The 20,504-nt window shown below is 39.8% G+C and overlaps 2 protein-coding genes across 2 annotated transcripts; both read right to left on the bottom strand.

Annotated features, from left to right (window-relative positions):
• Positions 1–108: 108 nt before the first annotated feature.
• On the bottom strand, positions 109–2,247 carry jagn1a (jagunal homolog 1a). The gene is made up of 3 exons (XM_078262831.1): positions 2,163–2,247; positions 1,239–1,342; positions 109–1,150 (listed from the first exon to the last, which is right to left on the bottom strand). The coding sequence occupies exons 2-3, from the start codon at positions 1,325–1,327 to the stop codon at positions 688–690; spliced, it is 552 nt and encodes a 183-aa protein (XP_078118957.1). The 5' UTR covers positions 1,328–1,342; positions 2,163–2,247; the 3' UTR covers positions 109–687.
• A 2,773-nt stretch (positions 2,248–5,020) lies between these two features.
• col8a1a (collagen, type VIII, alpha 1a) lies at positions 5,021–7,536 on the bottom strand. The gene is made up of 2 exons (XM_078262833.1): positions 7,239–7,536; positions 5,021–6,948 (listed from the first exon to the last, which is right to left on the bottom strand). Exons 1-2 carry the CDS (start codon positions 7,525–7,527, stop codon positions 5,021–5,023), a joined length of 2,217 nt encoding a protein of 738 aa, XP_078118959.1. The 5' UTR covers positions 7,528–7,536.
• Between the last annotated feature and the right edge of the window lie 12,968 nt (positions 7,537–20,504).

Here is a 20,504-nt window from a genome sequence, read left to right as displayed (position 1 = left end):
ACAGTGCATTTATTTTATTCAAGTACACAGGCGTAATGAACTGGCTTCTGATGCTGAATGAGAATACTTGAAAACATAACAATACAGGCAGATATGTTGATCACCACCTTTCTTTGTAATGGCTTAAATGCATTCTGAAAAAGAAAAATGTGAGAGGTAAAGACTTAATGAAGGAGACAGCATCAGCACATCTGCAGCAAAGGTAAACCTAGTTCAATAAACACAGTAGTGATTTCTAAGCAAAATGTATATGTTAGAACAGTCCATGCCTTCACTGCTGTACTTTTATAAACACCTCTACATCTCTATTTTTAGAGAGATGGCAATGATGTCTTTGTCTTAAATTACTTACTTCTCTGTTTGGAGAAAAACTGCATTCTACACCCAGTGATGAAGAGGGAACAAGATGACTGTAATATAATGCAATGTTAATGGATATTGCTTTGATGCCACTCCTGATTGTGTGTGCCAGACACTTTAAATAAATAATGATTTAAAAAAGAAAATCCAGGTTCCTGCATAAATTGTACATCTCACTCTGTTTGATATCTGTGTCAGAGAACACTGGTATTTAAGGTATGAGTTACATGATGATGACTGAACAAATAGACATCGATAAGATGCATTACCAATGTATAAATTAAGATAAAAACACAGTTTTGCCCAGTCACAGGTTTGTTCACTCCATTATTTCTTCTTCTTCTCCTGAGTGCCGTCAAACCATGAGTCTAACAGCTTCTTCATGTAATATAACTGCCAGGCGTGCACTTGAACAGCAACCACCATGATCAGGTACATAACTGTCACTGCAGAGAAGCCAAAAATGAAGCGGTAGGCCTTTCCATGGCGGTAGAGCTGCTGCGCTACAGGAAACATCTCCATTCCACCATAAATCAGCGGTGCCACAGAGAACAGCCCCGCACTGATCATAGATATGACCAGGTAACTGATATTGTTCTTCGGAAGTGACAAGCCGCTGCAGAGCAGAGGGAGGAGGCTGAGCAGGTAGGGATACTCCCACTGGTACGGCATGGACACTGTGTCATGCGACACCAGGTTAAAGTGGCTGACAGTCACCTGTGCAGCCACCAGCAGCCAGAGGAGAAGGTGGACCAGGTTTAACTTCCGCACCTCTGACTTCAAGGCAGCACTGTAAAACAGAAAACAGATATTGTCGATATTCAGAGACAACATTCATATTCAATGACCAATATCAGAAATAGATAAAAGTTACTTGCCACATTTGGTAATGCGGGGCCACCCTCTCTCTGTGTTTGAAGTCACTTCCATTGGTACCAGAAGCTCTGAGACCAACGCGTGATGTCATATTGCGGGAATACTACTAACACACAAAACAAATCCTATTTCAGAAGCCAAAACTTGACAGAACAAGGGCTACAAGCCTACTACTACATACTATTTTATTGATTTATTCATTTGGTCTATAATATGTTTGGAAATAGTGAAAAATGCCTATTACAATTTCCTAAACACTAAATGTGATGTCTCTTTAAATGGCTTGTTTGGCAGCAGTCTGAAGCCAAAATATATTCAAGACATTCAAATATGTTTAATTTACTATCACATAAGGCAGAGAAAAGCAGCAAATCCTCACAACTGGAAGCTGGAATTGTGTAATATTTGGGCTTTTTGCTTGAAAATGACATTTAATCAATTACTAAAATAGTTGCCAATTTCTTTCTTTTGATCGACTAATTGATTAATTAACTATTTGTTTTAGCTCTAGACAAAACATTTGACACTTCCGGCCTGCTCATATATCGCAATATAAGAATAGACCCAAAGGACAGGTGAAACAACACCAAAACGATGCTATCAGACGGGAGAGAAAATCAAGTAAATAAGGACATGAAATCAACCATAATAAACCAGACCGTTGTCTAATTCTGTTACCAAGGTGCTAACAACTCTTTAAATTGAAAATGACAAATTTAATGTGGATTAGGTGGGCTGTTGTAATGATTTGAAGCAGGCTAGCGCGTCAGCTGCTGTTGCTAGCTAACCTAATTCAGCATTAACGTTAACTAAAAACAGATATAGGCCTAGTTACGTACTGTATGTTGGAGCTGGCGTCGTATTATTATTTGCAATGACAATAGAGCGTGACAACATGTGAAATTACGATAGCTAGCAATGCTTACCGCTGCTTATTTCCGTAACGTTTGGCTGAGCTCCTTGTTTGAATCTATAACGTTACTAACAAAAGATGTGACAGATGTTGCAAAGCGCTCTGCGCATGCGCACAGTCTGAGGCGTCGACTGAAAGCCCTCCCACCGCAGCATCAGCATCTCTCCCCAGTCCCCAAGCTATTTGAACTGGAAGTGACACTTTTATAATGTCAGTTGATATTGTGGTGCATTTTTTGTCTTTGTCATTAAACTTGATTTGCAAAAAATATGGCTTTCCAGGTATTTAAAATGTGTTATTACCCTATGAATGATAACACGATTATCATGATGATGACCTCTAACATTCATGGAACAAAGTTACCAACCAAACAGGTGTATTATAAAATATTTTGTCCTTTATATGGGTTGGCCAATCAATGCAGTCATCATAGAGCCAACGTTTTAAAGGTAGCAAACAGAGCATCTAGTGTCTTGCATGTTACATTGTCCTGTACCTTAATGTAACTCATGTCCTAATGTTGCTGATATCCAGTTCTCTTGCATCGTCAACCAACCACGATGCCAAATTACCCTATACATAATTGTATAAAACGTCTGTCTTGTTTGTGTGTGTGTGTGTGTGTGTGTGTGTGTGTATGTTGGTGTGCGTGCGTGTGTGTGTGCGTGTGTGTGTGTGTGTGTGTGTGTATGTGTGTGTGGAGAATGTGTTTGGTGTTGAGGGTGAGTTGGAAAAAAGAGTCAGTATTTGTATCATGCTCCTCTATCCTTGATATTTTTAAGTAACTGTCCTTTCCAACTGTTTCCCGTGAATTATCTCCCACAGTGAATTTTCCACACAGTTTCCAGTTTACATACAGTACTTCAGTTAAATGGGTTTGTTTTGCTTTCTGTGAGTTTAGGAATAAAAATGTCAACAACAGTTATTTTTAATTAAACAATTTTTATTTAGAAAAAAATAATAACAAAGGACAATAATAACAAACGTGAAACATTAAAACGTAAAATCTTTGGTTATAACGACAATATTAGCACCATGGTTAAAAGGAGAACTATACATTTATTTTCCTTTAAAAGTTACGCTAGTCATGCGTTATGTCCTTGTCATTGCATGTAGGTGCAGATAAAACAATACATTATTGACATAACTGTTGTTATGAATTGCATTCAATACTTGCTTTGAGTCAATTGTAATACATTTTTATTTTGTATTCCCTGTAAACCTGGCAGCAAGACATACTTAATGTAGCTCACCAAGGATGCTGTGGAACTCAATTTGGTTTTCTCACTTTAAACAACTCATACCAGAGGGACTGGATAACAACCAGGTCCCACTGTTAAAGTGTTTCATTTCAAAATAACTCATTTGTTTTTCAAATATGACATCCTCTAATGAATAATAATACTGCCATTACAACTAAAATGGATAAGGCTTACAAAACGAATATAGTCAGTTGAATTTTAAATTAAAAAGAGTAAGTAAGAATACATTTTATTTTAATTTATTTCTAAAATGATTTTGCTTTGAAATGAAGCTAAATGCAGAGTCATTAGATCAAATCCCCAGAGAGATTTGTTTGACTGGAACAATGCTTAATTCCGGTTGTGAGTACTATATTGTAGTTTCAACTGTACAACCGCACATGTTCACAGGCAGTCTCTGCTTTCTGTTAGTGACACAGAGATGCTGTAGTGTGGACTTTTTGTATATTGTGGTGTCATGTTTAATATAGTGTATGGAGTGGTTTTCATAGTTCAGGGCAAAATAGTGTTTTTTTGACCTTTGCATTTTTGTAAAAAAGAAAATCTTAAATCCCATAAACATATAAGCAAACATTAAAACATAAAATTAATATTACATTCTTACTTTTTTAATCTCACTCATGGGAGCAATTGTCCGTCAGCAACATATATCATGCATGTGATTATTTAATTTTGACCCTCGAATTTTTCTGCACCTATAAGTGAGCATATTAATTGCTATTAATAGTTCACAACCAATAGCAGTTGTCCCTTGTATTTGTAAGGCCTTTACACACCTGAAGTAAAAGTCATTTAGGTTGCTCCCACATTGTATTTTGCAAATGTAATTCTTTTTTAAATCCCCTTGGGACCTTGAGAGATTTATCCAATAAAAAGCTGAATTAGAAAAGCAGTCATTTGCAGGTTACACAACCAGAAATGTGTTTACCTTTAAAACATGTACAAACTGTTGTAATGCAAACATGTCAATGCTGTTTTCAATCTCAAGAGGTCATATTACATGGTTGCCATTATCAATAGAGAGACAAAACTGTATTTATAAAAATGTATGCATGCAAAAATATAAATGTACTACCCAAATGAATATGCCGTCATGATTTCTACTGTATTTCACATTCTTCACCACATGGGGTAGCTGCCAGTTTCGAAGAGGTGCAGGAACAAAATGTTGCTTTGTGTAACCAGAATTTTATGGTTTGTTTTATCTTCTTTTGCATACACTTCCCATGTTCCCTTCATAGGTTTGTACAAATTGCACTCTTATGGGTTTTTGGCACTCTTCTGTATGAAAATACATCTGCAGCCACCTGAGGTCTTCTTTGAATGCCTTTTTTATACATTCTTTTATATGTTCCAAGCTGTAAAAGAAAACATCTTTGCTCTCCCAATTATAAGGCTATAAGGCTATACAGTATAAAAGCTGCTGTACATACAGACCGTCATACTTCCGATTTTTCCTCTCATCTCTGCTGACAAGATCAATCATTTTGTTGACTTTACAATAAAAAGACTGCTCAGTCTAAGGTGGTTTATGATCGTGTTTTTTTATGCAAAAATATGCTCCCACTTTGTTCTCACTGAAGCTTCTCTCTTACTGCAGTGTGTGGCTTTACATCGGATATAACAAATAACCAGAAAAGGAGGAGTGCACATACTGTCCAGCATAAAGTCCTGCAGCCTGATCTGAGGGCAGCTGAATATACACAGTGTCCCCAGGTTGTAGAGGTAGTACTGCACTCCCTGATGCTTGATCTAAGAAACCCTTTTTGTATTCATCATATGTATACATTGCTGGCTCATTGTTCCTCATCAAAGCCACCCACACATTAGCTCCTTTGCAATGAACGTGGTAGGCAAAGTAATAAATGCCAGGCATGTCACAAGTGAAGACACCTGTCTCGGGGTTGTAGTTTTGGCGACCATTGTACAAGAGCTTGTCAAAAACAACTGGAGTGCCCACAGGGGGAAAGGGAGTTGTTACTACAGCTGTAAATGCTGGCATCTCCAACCCACTGGCACCCATTACTTCAGCCCCATTGCCTCCATACTTGCCCTTCTTACCATAACTACCAGCCTTAACACCATCTACTCCAGGGCCCATCACAGAGAGCACTCCAGCCATGTCATCAGACAGACCAGGTGGACCTGGTGGTCCAGGAAGGCCAGGCTGCCCTGGTTGACCAGGGGGTCCTGATGGGCCCTCTTTCCCTGGGGGTCCTATGGGACCAGGAAGACCTGGATTTCCCTCACCTGCAATGCCTGGTTGACCAGGTAGTCCGCTATCTCCTTTTTTCCCCGGAAGACCAGGAGGTCCGATAGGTCCTGCTGTGCCATCCATTCCAGGGATTCCTTTAGGACCTTGAGGTCCCACTTCACCAGGTAATCCACCTTGTCCTTTTGGCCCAGGAAGTCCCATAGAACCATGTATACCAGGTAGACCTTTATGCCCACCGTCTCCTTTGGCACCACTTGGTCCTGGTGGACCTCTCGGTCCTGGCTCTCCATTCTCTCCAGGCAGACCATCCTTACCAGGTATCCCAGAGGGACCAGGTTCACCCTGTGCTCCGTCAAGCCCTTTAGGTCCTCCTTCTCCAAAGTCTCCTTTAGGACCAGGTGCACCTAAACCTCCTGGGGTTCCCATAGGGCCTGGAGGACCTGATGGACCATTTAGTCCAGGGGGTCCAAGCATACCAGGTAGTCCTCCGTGGCCCTTATCTCCTTTTGGTCCTGGAAGTCCAGGTGACCCACCCATACCTTTATCACCCTTTGGTCCTGGGAGTCCTGGCTTACCAAATCCAGGAAGTCCTGGCTTTCCTGGCAAACCTGGCGGTCCTGGATGACCTTTCCCACCTGGCATGCCTGGTTGTCCTGGCAGGCCATTTTGACCTGGCTTTCCTTGACCAGGTAGACCTGGTGGGCCAGGCTGTCCTCCTTCACCCGGTGGCCCAGCTGGTCCTAGCTCTCCAGGATGTCCTTTCTCTCCTGGTGGTCCTTGTGGCCCTGGTGCCCCATTCAAGCCAGGTTTTCCAAAACCAGGCAGCCCTCTTGGGCCAGCAGGTCCTGGGGACCCTGGGAGCCCTTTGTGACCAGGTTGTCCTGGCTGGCCCATCCCTTTGTCTCCTTTGGGCCCCGGTAATCCTGGTAGTCCCAGCAGACCTTTGTGACCTGGCTCTCCTTTGGGCCCTGGTTGGCCTGGAAATCCCTGCACCCCTGGTTTACCTATTCCTGGTAGCCCAGGTGGTCCTGGGGGACCCTGAGTCCCTGGCTGCCCGGCAGGACCTTCTTCACCCCTAGGGCCCATTTCTCCTTGTGGTCCGTTCTCACCATTTCCTCCTGGCTTGCCTGCCAGTCCTGGTAAACCTGGGTTTCCCACTCCAGGCCCTCCTGGTGGACCTGGAGGTCCGGGTCGTCCCACAGGTCCAGGCTGTCCATTACCTGGAGGTCCAGGAGGTCCTGCAGGTCCCTCTGGTCCAGGTGGTCCAGCTGGGCCTTGCTCTCCTTGAGGAATTCCCTCAGCACCACTAGGGATAGTCTGACCTGTGAGGAATGTTAAAAATATTCAACCAGAAATTAAGACTTTGCAAATACATGGACAGCATTTTGACGAGCACACAAATGCACATATATTTGACACTCAGTTGGTTGTAAAAATACATTAATATTTCTTCTCTAACACTTTGAGAAACTAACAAATAACTAACTACATGCCATAAAGAAACATTGTGCCCTTGTCGTGTTTTAGCAGGTATTGTCACGTGTTCAAGATGTGAATGTATGTTTTTAGAAGAATGTTGGTTACTGTTTGTTAAACATGTTGACTTTCTCACCTTTGTCTTGGCCACCATTATAGCTACCCCCTTTGCGAGCATTTTCTTTGCCCTTGTGCATGGGCATTTGGGGTAGCTCCTTCCTGTAGTGGGGATACTGCATATAGGGCACCTCTTTGCCAAGATACGGTTGTTGGGGAAAGCTTTCTTTGCCCATGTGTTGGATGTGCTGCATCGGCTGGTATGGCTGAGGGTGTTGCTTGTGTCCATAGTACGCCCCAGCACTCACGTAAGTAAGTACTGCAAGCTGTAGCAGTGTCAGGAAGAAGGGGACAGGGAGGGAAGGCATGGCCAAGGCCTGTATGGAAGGTAGAGAAGACAATATATGAGGGAGTAGTCTGTTTTTTAAATCCAGTACATTAGTAAGTAGATCAAACATTGGTATGGAAGCAGTTTAGCATTTCTTGAAATATCATGAACCTTCAAAACAACTGGACAACCTAATTTTCAAAATGCAGTGGGAGGTCACGCTCTGTCTCCCTCTGTTAGATATACATTGGAACTACACAATGGTCTGCTGAACTGTATCTTTTTGTCAGATGCACTTACAGTGTGTGAGTGTATGTAATCTTGTCATAGGCAGACAAGAATGAGAAAGTTGTCTATTTCTTTTTCTGCTCAACTTTGAAATACATGGGCTGGTTAAGTGTAGGCCCCTTGCAATTTTATTGTCTTTGACATTTAGCTAAGTTTCAATATCACTGTTTCAACTGTTTCAGTCTAATTTATTTTTGGCTTAACTATGCAGACCTTTAGAAAGCAGTCTTCTCAGGAATAACACCATCAGTGTTAGTAAGATCATACTTGTCGTTCCTGCATTACTGCAACATATTCACTCAGGCATTTGACTCAGAAAAGAAATCCCAAAAGAACAAAAAAAAGTAATTAATGACAAAGCATTAAGTGAGAAGATGACTCAGGAAGGATTAGTATGACAAGGAGTATTTAGCAAGACATATCTAAAGACACCTACAGGTGCCTGTCCAGGTGCCTGCCCCCCCCCCACCCTTTCTGCTATAAATTGTCAGTAACGGAGCGAGGCAAGTGGGGTTTTCTATGGCGCTACAGTCCATTAATAACTCAGTATAAGCTGCTTCTCTGAGTGTCGACTCATTTTATTCAGTCATTCTTTACAAGCACCATTTCCATCCCAGTCTACTCATCTCCTGCCACACTCATTTTATTGCAGCCAGCTCTGTAGTTTTTCTAATTCACATCCTAAACCACATCCTTAGTGTCTACTTCATCACTGGCTCTTTGGATCTTTTTCGCTCTTTGACCTTTTCTCAGTCGACTGGTGGTTTTGACATGGCCATGCCACTGTCTCCCCCGATGAGAGCAGGCCTTTGAAAGAACGACCCACCTTGTTTCCACAGCGACAGAAGCCAGACATGCCAAAGAGTGCAGAGGAATGCCGCTGAGTTTTTCCCAACAAGAACTGGGACCTATTTTTGCCTGCTGGGAGGAAGCTGTGGTCTGTTTCCAGTATCCTGATCAACAATGTGAGGTCTATAGATAATACACAGAAGTGCTGGAAATGGACAAGAATAAAGTTGATCTCTGAGTGTAAGGTGTGACAACCTGAGCATCAAACCTTTTCTATTATCTGTGTTTAGGTTCCCAAGCTGTTCAAATGGACACTATGTGAGACAAAACTTATTAATAAAGATATATAGATTACAGAAATATACAGTCTAATGAGAGAAAGAGAAAGCTAAGAATGTATTTATTAAGAGAGATCCAAAAGATTGGAGCACATGTTGTGGGGGTTAGAAGAAAGATGTGCATTGAACCTGAGACATTTGTCAGGTTAAAATATTCAGAAACACTTTCCAACAAATACTCAGAGCCAAGAATTCCGTCAAAAGCGTTTTAAGAGCCTTAAATGTTTTGAGATATTGTAAAAATGATGCAAACTTCCACCCACTGTCTAATGACATGCCAGACACAACCACTCCTCCCTCATTAGGCAATTAAAAAAAAAAAAGCCTTAAACATTATACAAATATTTCATTTCACAGAAGAATAGCCTGCAGTAGTTGCACTTTTGACACATTTTCATCAAAGATCACCTCATGAATACTTAAAAGTCTTCACTGAGTTTTCCATTTAGAGAAATTAGATTGCAAAAGTGTTGACCATGTTTTCTCTAATTTACATAAAAACATATTCACAGAATTTACAGAAAATATAAATGACATAAAATGTAATGTCATGACAGTATGAATATGTTTTTGGACTGAATATTTTGTCTTTATCTAACTAGAGAGAAGACAAGGTCAAGGATATCAGTGATGTATAATGTATGTATTTCTCTCTCTCTCTCTCTCTCTCTCTCTCTCTCTCTCTCTCTCTCTTTCTATGGTTTAAGAAAATAAATAGGACAGTTTTACTGCCTCTCAGGAATGTCCCAGCACATTGGGATGTCTGTGTGTGTGTGTGTGTGCATGGGTGTTTTAAAGGGTTGGAAATATTCTGACAAAACTTGTGACCACAGATCACAACGAGGGTCTGTTCAGTGTCACATAGCAACACCATGACATTGTCATGGCGACCGCAGAGTGATGGAAACACCTCCTGTCTTTACCTGGTGTGCTTTTCTCCAACATATTATTCTACGTATGTGTTGCCTCCAGAGTGACTTGTTCACACACTCGGACCACTTTCAGACATCTGAAACAAACATTAACCAATACGTGTCCATGTTTTAACTGCAGGGTGTAGTTATAACAAAGTGACTATAAAGAAGTATTATACCAACTAACTTTATTTTAAAACACTATTGACATCCCAACAGATTTCAGACATGAAGTCACATATGAATGTGGCACAGCTGTGAAGTCATGATGGTGCGAGTAAGGTGTTGTTAGCTGTTTCTCTCATTTGTGAGATTTACAATTTCATTTTCCACATGTTGGTATAAAACAATCCTGCTCCCTCAATGATGACTCTCTGACAAGCAGTCATCCTTGTTTTATTTTCTTAAATGTCCCCCCTGTGTCATTTAGTGCACAATCTCTCCATACTGGTTTGTCATGAGGCAGGAAAAGACACACATGCACACATAGTGGAATAAATTGTAGACAAAAGAAAAAAACACACACAACATCATGTGCAATGGACACATCGTTGTGCAATTATGGATCACAACTGGAATAATCTTTAAAAACAACAACAGTTTCTGAATAGTAATCAGGCATGTATTTCTAATCAGGTGACCTTCCCTAGATTAATGGTACATTTCTTATCATTTCTATTGTCTAGTAATTGCCTGTTTTGTATAATCACGATTTATATTTTTATTGCACAATATAAGAGTCTACAGCCATGCTATGTGAGCCTGTGTCGCTTTGAGCTAAATGCAAACGTCAGAATGCTAACATGTTCAAAAAGACAATTTTAATATGCTGATGCTAAGTTCTAATGTTTACCATTGTCACTAAGCAAACCATACCAGAAACCTGATCCCTTTTTGACCTATCCCCTGACCAATGGGCTATTCTGACCCTAACCATTCAATGTCAATGCCAAACCTCAACCATCTATGCACCTGCATACAGATCAGGCAGCCACAAACATGTTCACCATCCTCATGTTTGTTAGTAGTTAGTGTGCTAACATTTGCTAAACACAAACAACAGCTGAGGCTGATGGGAATGCCATTACTTTTGCTGATAGTTATGAACAAAAGTGTTGGACAAATTAAAATTTTGACCTGATGATGGCGCTAGAGGAAAAGGATTAATTCTGTGTACCATGAATGTCAGTACAAACTTTTAATGGCAATCCATCTAAAAGTGAATGAGATATTTCATGCCTCTAGCGTGGCAAAAAAACAACCTATTTACAACTAATGCAAATTTGATCAGGCTTTATTACTGTATGTCACTATAAAAAATAACAACCATAGTGAAATAGTAAAAAGTCTGCAAAATTATTCATTTACTTTTTTCACACTTGCACATCCATCACCTTCAGTGAGTTTTGTCGCTCAAAATTAAGCCAACACATTAACCATGAGAGAACAGCTCAGGGAGACAAGGAGGTACAAACATCTGTGGTCCGAACCCTAATTTTTCAACATCTGCTGCCAAAATCATGTGTAGCTGGTCATACACCACTGAGCTCTCAGCATGTACTGCCCAGCCCAGACAGTCTAAAAAATAAGCAAACCTCAATGTAGTCTACATTATATGTAATGTGTGTGCATGTGTGCGCCTCTGTTTCCCCAACTACTTCCAGATGTCCATCTTTTTTGACATTTTACATAAACAAAACACAGTAAATTGTCCGTCAGGTGTGCAACGTGAGAGCACTCATGGGCATCATGTCTCTGTAAGATGTTATTTTTGCTGAGTCAACCGTCGCGCAGCGGAAGCTGAGGTGTGGGCTACTGCACTTTATACACGCTGCAATCTCCAGAATCTCATTAAAACCGCAGCAGCTGTTCAACCCCTTGAACAAATGTGTAAGGAAAAAATAAGGCTATCAAAAAAATTAATCTCCCTCTCTACTTCTGATTTAGCATTACATGCTTGGAAGGAACTAAACAGAATTTACATTAGGAAGCCTGAAACATGATAGAGGAATGCATTTTCTTGTGGGCTCATTGCAAAATGTCAATCTTTAAATCTGTGTTCAAGAAAGTTATTGAAGCAAGTTAAAATGCTTTGAAAGTACCTGTTTATTATTGATCAATGTTCTTTATAACACCAGCATTACCATTAAAGTAAATAATAAGGATGCCATTATAATGTGAAGGTATAACCAATGACTGTATATAAGATTGTGGGGATTATGGGTATGAAGTAACTCTAAATACACTTCAGGTCTGTGTTACACCGAACTCTAAAGTGTGATGTAATTAATATAAAAGCTAGACAATTCTTTGTAGGGTGGTGTAGTTTGCATCATATACATCAACACCCAACAATGATGGACAGGAACAAAAGAATACATAACATCAATCCATGAAACATCATTCATGGAAACACACCTGTCTCTGGTGTCCTGAATTTATATTGCTCATGCACAAAATTCTGCACTTATACACAGTGCTTAGTGACAGATCTCAGCTGATTGGATGGGCCGGCCAACATTCTTTTTCAAAAGCCCTTTTTAATCTCTCCTCTCTAATCTGCATTGGAAATATCATCTCGGTGTCTACTATCCAAATGTCTCCAAACACGTGTCTATTCCCTCTCCTCTGTCAGATACAGACATCTCTCTTCTCACTGTCTCCTTTTCTTCCTGTGTCTCTGTGTGAACAGAGCAATGCCTGTTCTCACCGTCTTCACCCTCTGCATCATTTCTGTCTGTTTGCCCTCGCTGGCCCTTTTTCTCCCTTTGGAAACATCCCAGTTCTGTGACCTAAAGCCACTCGGTGACCTTGCAGACTGAGGTGGAGGACTGTGATGATCACATTCTGGGCAAAGATTTAACAATATGTTAGGTGTTAAACTCCTCTTACATGATCACATATATGTAGTTACTTTGCTTGTGTTTTACGTTTGCATATGCAGAAAGAAAGCATTACATTTAGCACTTAACCTATCCACTTATTCGGCCAAATTAGAGTTTCTCCTTCTGCAGCCTGACCAAAAGCTAGTGTTTAAATCCCACTGAACATGTTTGGCAAACCACTCTGCCTTCCTCCCTGCACCACAAGCCATTTACAAATGTATACTTAAGCCAGCAGTACCCTTGCACTCAAACTTAGTAAGTACACTGACGTTGTGGTTTCTCAGTGAAAGGGGAAAAACATTTGCAGCTCCTTGGCTCCCTAAACACAGCATTTATCACAAAGCACACCTCGTAAAATTAACACCTCTTTAAGTCATGCTGCAAACGTCCATGTTCAAACAAAAAACGTACACAAACCAGAGGAATACAGCTACTCCACACACACACTGCCACAGCTGTGCAGCTAAAAGAGCAAAGTGTTTACTTCTGTCCCTATCCTTTACTCTACCATTATTCTTACTTTTCATTGGGTCCTTTTGTTCACTTTGTCCGGTGCATTCCTCAACATTGCAGAATATTTACAGGAGGGTACAATGTTGTATGTGCAAACAGACAAATAGAAGCATGCACCTTATTTGAAAAGGTTACTTATTGTGCACAGGACCAGCTATGTTTAAGGGTCACGTCTTCTGTAGCACTTTTCACACACTAAGGTCACTGCAGGGGCCATACATTGATTTTATACTATGATTCAATGCTATGATCAAAGAAGTAAGAAAGAAGGGTGAGAAAGGGAGAAACTTTATGTGAAACCTTAATTATCTTAATTAGGTGAGGAACACTTAAATCCATTAGAAACATGTTTTATAGTTTTATTTGCACTCAATAGAATGTGTATTTTACTTGAGGTCCCTGCACATCATGCACAAAGATCAGTTCAGCAAAGACAAAACTACACATTCGTAATCATACAAGAGAAAAAAGACCAGATCTGCATCCTAACACAGAGCCAAAAAACATTTGATTGTATCTTTCTGAGACCGGCAGGTCTGTGTGGATGATACATGTTCACATAATCACACAATCCCATTCCCAAATGGATCCAAAATAAATAAAAAAAAAACACTGTAGCATCATACTAACAGGCCTGAGGTGAAATGTGTCCTTGATCAGGTTCAACTCAAGCCTTCAAATATATTCCTCATTTTCTACACTCCTTCTGAATATTTCATTATCAGGAGGAATTCTGAATATATAGATATGAATAAATATATTTCATAGTTTAGCAGGTGAATCATTTAATAGTCGCTGTGACTGACAAGGCACCAAATCGATGAGTAATGTGAAAGTATTACGAAGCAAATCAGGCCAGAGATACAGAGCTGCTCAGAGCCACAGACGGTGTTTGCTCTGCAGTCTCTTCTCACCAAACTGCTGCCCTTATCCCCATCACATACATCTGACAGTTTGGCTTCAGTTAAACACACACACACACACACACACACACACACACACACACACACACACACACACACACACACACACACACACACACACACACACAACACATTTCTCTCACAGAGGGATGCACAGCAAATACTTCAGAGCCCAGAAGAAAACAGACTATAGGGATGCAGCAGCCTGGGAAAGACCACGTCAGCTTAAAAGATGTTTTTTGCCTGCTTCTCTGCAGGATCATGATGAGCAGGAATGATGCTAACTCAATAGCTTAAGGCCATATTCATGAGGCCTTTCAGTTTCCAAGCAGTCCAAAACAGCTATCACTGACATTTAATCTCTGTCACTCTGAGAAAAAAACTTTTCAAAATGATTTTGGACTTAAATAATTATGATAAACATTCATTAATATTTATATGTTGTGGTATATTTAACATTCATGGTGATGTATTTAAACTTCTGTTTAAAGCTTTAAAGTGTAACTCTCACCAAAATGCTAGGGTCTTTTTGTGAATGTACCTGAGTCAAACTTTCGTTTAAAAGCATAATTAGGACGGAATCCCAACTTTTAAGATTTACCGTATTCTAGTTTTCGGTCAAATGGCCTTTTGAATGAGAGAGCTAGGGGCACTACTATGATAGCATCAAAATCACTATTTTTAAAACACTAAGAAGGCTCAACACAATATGAAACTTTGCTCGAAGTATCACCAGGGGCTCTACACATGAACCTGAGCATTGAGACATTGTTTGTGTATACAGAATTTACTAAAAAGAAAGGTTTTAATAACTCACTTTATCAGTTGGTTTTTCCGGTCACCGTCCATCTCGCCAGTTAAAAAGAGTCGATCTCCGAATTGCAACGTAACAGGAGGAGAGTAAAGCTGGAAAGCTCCTAAAGCTTAGTTCCATATGAATGCGCGGATAATTTGTTGTTTTGTCGTTAGTGAAAAACAATATTGACCTTGTAGTTGAAAAAGGAGCCTGATATAAGAATGACCTTTCCTCCTATGGAGTCCATTCATTCGCATTCAGAGAGCAACACTTTTTGACTGGTAAGATGGTGGTGAACAGAAAAACCAACTGCTAAAGTGAGTCGTTGAAAACCTTTCTTTTTAGTAAACTGTGTACACAAACAATGTTCTCAATGCTCGAGTTCATGTGTAGAGCCCCTGGTGATACTTCGAGCAAAGTTTCATGTTGTCGAGCCTTCTTAGTGTTTTAAAAATAGTGATTCTGATGCTATCATAGTAGTGCCCCTAGCTCTCCCATTCAAAAGGCCATTTGACCGAAAATACGGTCAATCTTAAAAGTGGCGCTTCCGTCCTAATTATGCTTTTAAACGAAAGTTTGACTCGGGTACATTCACAAAAAGACCCTAGTTTGCATTTTGGCGAGAGTTATGTTTTACTAAGAGCGGAAGCCGAAGACGTTCAAAGGAAACATCACATTTTAAAAGAGTATGAAAAAAAGAAAATATTAACACAATACAGTATTTTCACCGTGTATTCCTGCTAAATTACAATGAAAGCAAGCTTTAAGTTAACTAATTAGAAGATGTATTGGATGCATAGCATGTAGTAGAACAACAATGGAATCTCACAGAATGCACAAACACTTCATCAAAGGCAATAAAACAATATTCATGCAGATGCACAAGATAAAAGTTGTATTAATGATACAAATAAATTGCTGATGGAGCTTCAAATCAAGCGCATATGAAACACAGGATATAGTAAGAATAGGACAGCGCTTACCTTTGTGAGTGGACGTTTATGGGGAAATAATCACTGCAGTTAGACTAACAGACAGAATAGCAGGCAGACAGACAACCACACAGAGGGAACCCTGGGATATGTGCTCATAACAGACGTACACCTTGTGGACACAGCTTATATCTGCTGGAGGGTGGAGCCACTCGGGTGGGTGGGTTGGAGAGAGAGGGAGGAAGGGAGGGAGGGGTGGAGACTTGACTGAGAGAAAATATAACCTCCCAAAAAGTTATGCCATAATTTATGGTGGCAAAACATGATCACATCCCCCCGCTAAGCACCCACAGTGGATGACAATGATGAACAGGAATGTTTCCATCATTAATGTTGTGATCTACGGGCCACTGTATGCCGTAAAAAGTAATTCATTATTCTTGTGTATGAGCCCAGACACACTGGAGCTGGTTGTTAAAGATCACCTGTCCTGGCACACACCTGGGAAACAACTGTAAAACAGCCAAGGATGCGCACATACACACACACACACACACACACACACACACACACACACACACACACACACACACACACACGCACACACTCAGAGGATCATAATCAAACATTTACAGGGCATACAGACTACATAATATTTACTGCACTTGAACAATTGTGCATAACAGACATTACAGTTCCTGCACAATTAGGAATGTATAAATATTCAGATGTGAGAAGACACCAAATATATAAATTTTCCAGGTAATGACAGTTAGTGATATTTACAGTAATTATTTTTGTTTTGTGAGACTTTTTACTTTTACTCCACTACGTTATATTACATTATTGCATTTTTCACACAACACAGCAGCACAGCAGTTCCAAGACTAAGTTCGAAATACGAGCCAAATAAATAAAACAGATTGTTTTGCTGTAATTACTGTAAAACTCAGATTTAGTATTAAAAATATGTATTAAATTGGAGAAACATGATGCTTTTCTGAAGTTAAACATGTAAACAGTATAATGTATTCAGAGAAGGTGCCAATTTGAACAACTGCAGAGTTAGTTTGTTGGCTATACATTAATGCATCAATAGTGTTACTTTTGAGTACATTTACTTCTGATATGTCTGTAATATTACTTAAGTAAAATTGGAATTTTGGTCTGTAACTAAAAATAACACATTTTATTTTCTATTGTGATTACTGTAAATAAAGTATTTTAAAACATCTTACATCACTGTGTTTAAATACACTCAAACGTATATTTTTTTCTTTTAGCAATATGAGCGTTGATATGAAAAATAACATCCTTGCATTTACCCCTGTAAAATCAGTGTAAAAGATTTAGTAAGCATGAAAACGTGGTGAAAAGCATTCTGATGACGGACTAAAAAATATTCTTTTCCTTAGAGGGTCTTTGTTGGTCGTGTGACGACAGACACTTTCCAGGGCAGGTTTGACACCTGTCTACAACAATCTAGCAACTCTGATGTGTCCAGCCACTAACTATTATACAGTACGTACATACAGAACGCCCTGCATACTGTAACCTCAGCTATGTTTTCTCTTTTATTTGCATCAATCACTGTGTTCCTTGCTCTCATGATTTTAGATACAGAACAGAGGCCAGCAGTGTGTCCTGTGTGTGTGTATGAGGGATAGTGGGTGCATGCGGTTCCAAAGTGACACAGTGGTGTAAAAGGGTGGGTGCCCAGTTGCATCTCCAACAGCCAAGTGTCAGCTTAGTCAGCTTAGAGCTCGGCGTGACTCTGTAGCTGAGGACTGTCAGTATTTTCTGATGAGATGATGATGATGATGTTCTCAGTGGTCTCAAAAAATGTTGTTTCTATGTTGAGTGTGTGTAACACAGTAAGAAACATTTGTCCATTTTTTGTATTGTCTTATATCAGTGTGCTTTAAAAGCAAATCATTAATAAGCCTTCTTTGTGTTAGCGTCTGTATATCTAATGTAACCTTGAAATTCTATAATGCAGTTTATCTCTGGGGAGCATAGCTTGTAATGGTTTCCCACCCGCCCACTTAAACACAGAACTCATATAAATGCAATAAATGCACCACACACACCCACAGGCACACACTTAGAGTTATGGTGTGAAAGGTACACGATAGCCAGCGGGTAATGAGTTGTGTGTGTTTGCCCTTGTGCTTCAATTCTCTTCCTGTTCCATTAATGAAGCCTCTATAGGCCTCACAACTGCCTCTCACCATCCGGCCTGCATCTGTTCAGAATCAGAATCAGAATCAGAATCAGAAAAGCTTTATTGCCAAGTACGTTTTTTACACATACAAGGAATTTGTTTTGGTGTTGTAGGTGCATGTCACACATTCTAATAAAAATTTAAAATAAAATAAAAGTAAAAATAAGTTAAACAAACAGGTTAAACAGAACAAACAATATAAGTATAAATATATGTGTATATATATATATATATATATATATATATATATATATATATATATACACACACAGAATGTATTAAAAATAAGAGAGTAAGAATTAAGATAATGTGTACTGTATACCGCTGCATGTGAAAGTAGACCCTGTGTATTGACTCAGTATACTGTCTGTAAAACCCAACTCAGCAGTTCCCCTCAACTCCACGCAGCATTAGCATCTCTCAGGTCATTGCTTTGGTTTTATGGAAACTTTACTATTTTGATTCGGTCTCACAACTCTCATTAGCCTTATTTCCAGTTGCAGCAGGCAGCTGTTTTCAGAGAAAAAGCTCTGATAATTGTACCCTACCTGTCCAGCACCAAACAGCAGCCAGATAAAGTTAGTAACCAACTGGTGAAAAAAGTTAAACATTTAGCAGCTAAAGAGCCAGATATTTCCCTCAGGAGTTGGTGGATTAATGAATGAATTTTGCTCCATGCCTGCTGGATGTTAGAAACGGTTTGCTAAGTACAAAATGACTGTATGTATAAACCACAAATGTGAATAAAATAAGGACATTTTTCCTAACAGTGGGCACAAATAACCCAAAATCCACACACAAACACACCACATCACCCACATATTTTTGTGTGCACTTACCCAAACACAGAATTGCATGCAGTATATAGGAGTGTTTTCCCACCAGCTGGCATGCCTCCTCTGTGCCCTGAGAAAGTTTATGATGCTTATTATGCATGACATTGTCCAGAGCCCCTCGATGAGAGTTACACTAGGTATTTGTGTTTTTGCCTCAGCGTTCCCGTGGAGCACCACTTAGAGGCTGAACGAAAACATTAATTTGGTCGTACTACAAATACTTCTTATTAATTGTCAAAACAAGTAGATGGCAGACATGGTAGCATTTAGACAGATGACACAGTATGCATGTCAGTGTGTGGAAATGTGCTTAACAGATGTATTTTTAACTTAGAGAGCAATCTGTGTCCACTCTGTCATTTATTACTGTCTATCTCTTGCTCTTACTCTCCAACTTTCACAGATCTTTTTCAGTGACCTCCACTCTCTGCATTGTAAATGCATGCACATGGTGTCCAAAGGCATACAGCAACTCACCGTCTCTGTTTCAGGGCATCATGGCAACTATAGATGCATCTTTTTTTATATTTGCTCAGCTGTGAGTTTACATTTTACAGTCATAAAGCAGAGACAATCATCCCATCACCACAGTAACTCACTGTTAAGAATCTGTTTTTTAACAGTTTAAGAGTTGCTAACCCATAGTCCCTGTCACATATTCAGATGAGTTTATGGCATCTGAGTTTGTAAGGCTGCTGCATTCCTTACTCCTTCTCTCTTCACCATGAGGCAATCTTGGAATTTGCAGTGCAAACAGGAGTAAACATCTGAAAGTGTCCATGTCACCTCATCTGTAGGGACAGAGAGCTGTGGAATTTAGACCTGCCAGAAAGCACCCAAAATTACAAGCGATCTATTGAACAATCAGTGTCACCAACATGAGATGGCTATATACTACCTACCTTGTCAGCAATGGAACCAGTGCTCTTTTTTTAAAGAACGTCCCCATACTGCATAATTACCTAAATATAGTAGAAAATATTTATGTCCCTCTTGCCAGATTCTGATCTCACACTGAGCTAATATTTACCTTTTCATGATGTCACCCACAGGCATCCAGCTGGGGTACAACAAGTAAATCAGGGTTTTACCTACAAGGCTTTTCAGCAAGTGTGTGATCAGCTTCTTTCATTTTAGACTTTTACTATTTTGAACTTTTGCCCCAGTGCCCAGAACAGTGAACCTTGACCTTACTTCTCTGACCCAATGGTCACACTGAACTAACCCAATACATGAACAATTGAGGGTAGTAAACCAAGGAACTCCAAACTATGTCAAGAATAATATCTATAGGCCTACTGCACAAATCATACTTCCATGGAAACAGCACATGAAATAATAAATCTCACATAAAAATGTTTGCCATGCTAGTGCAATGTTGGTCTGACGGTCCACCACTTTGGTCCAGACTGAAATATCGCAACAACTGTTGGATGGATTGCCATGAAATTAGTTTCAGACATTCGTGGTGCCCAAAAAAATGAATTCAAATGACTTTGAAGATCTTTTTTCTCCTTTATCGCCAACAGCAGGTTAAAATTTTAATTCCCATCAGCCTCAGGTGTACTGTGTGTTTTGT

The sequence above is a fragment of the Sander vitreus genome, chromosome 11 (assembly GCF_031162955.1).
Source record: "Sander vitreus isolate 19-12246 chromosome 11, sanVit1, whole genome shotgun sequence".
In the NCBI taxonomy this organism is placed as follows: Eukaryota; Metazoa; Chordata; class Actinopteri; order Perciformes; family Percidae; genus Sander; species Sander vitreus.
Note: the sequence above shows the minus strand (reverse complement) of the source record. Positions and strands in the feature narration are given on the sequence as shown.

Coding starts and splice junctions, on each gene's coding strand:
- jagn1a (XM_078262831.1), bottom strand. CDS start 1,327: ATGACATCACGCGTTGGTCTCAGAGCTTCTGGTACCAATGGAAGTGAC. Junction 1,151..1,238: donor GCCCCGCATTACCAAATGTG/GCAAGTAACTTT, acceptor TCTGTTTTACAG/TGCTGCCTTGAAGTCAGAGG.
- col8a1a (XM_078262833.1), bottom strand. CDS start 7,527: ATGCCTTCCCTCCCTGTCCCCTTCTTCCTGACACTGCTACAGCTTGCA. Junction 6,949..7,238: donor TAATGGTGGCCAAGACAAAG/GTGAGAAAGTCA, acceptor CATTCCTCACAG/GTCAGACTATCCCTAGTGGT.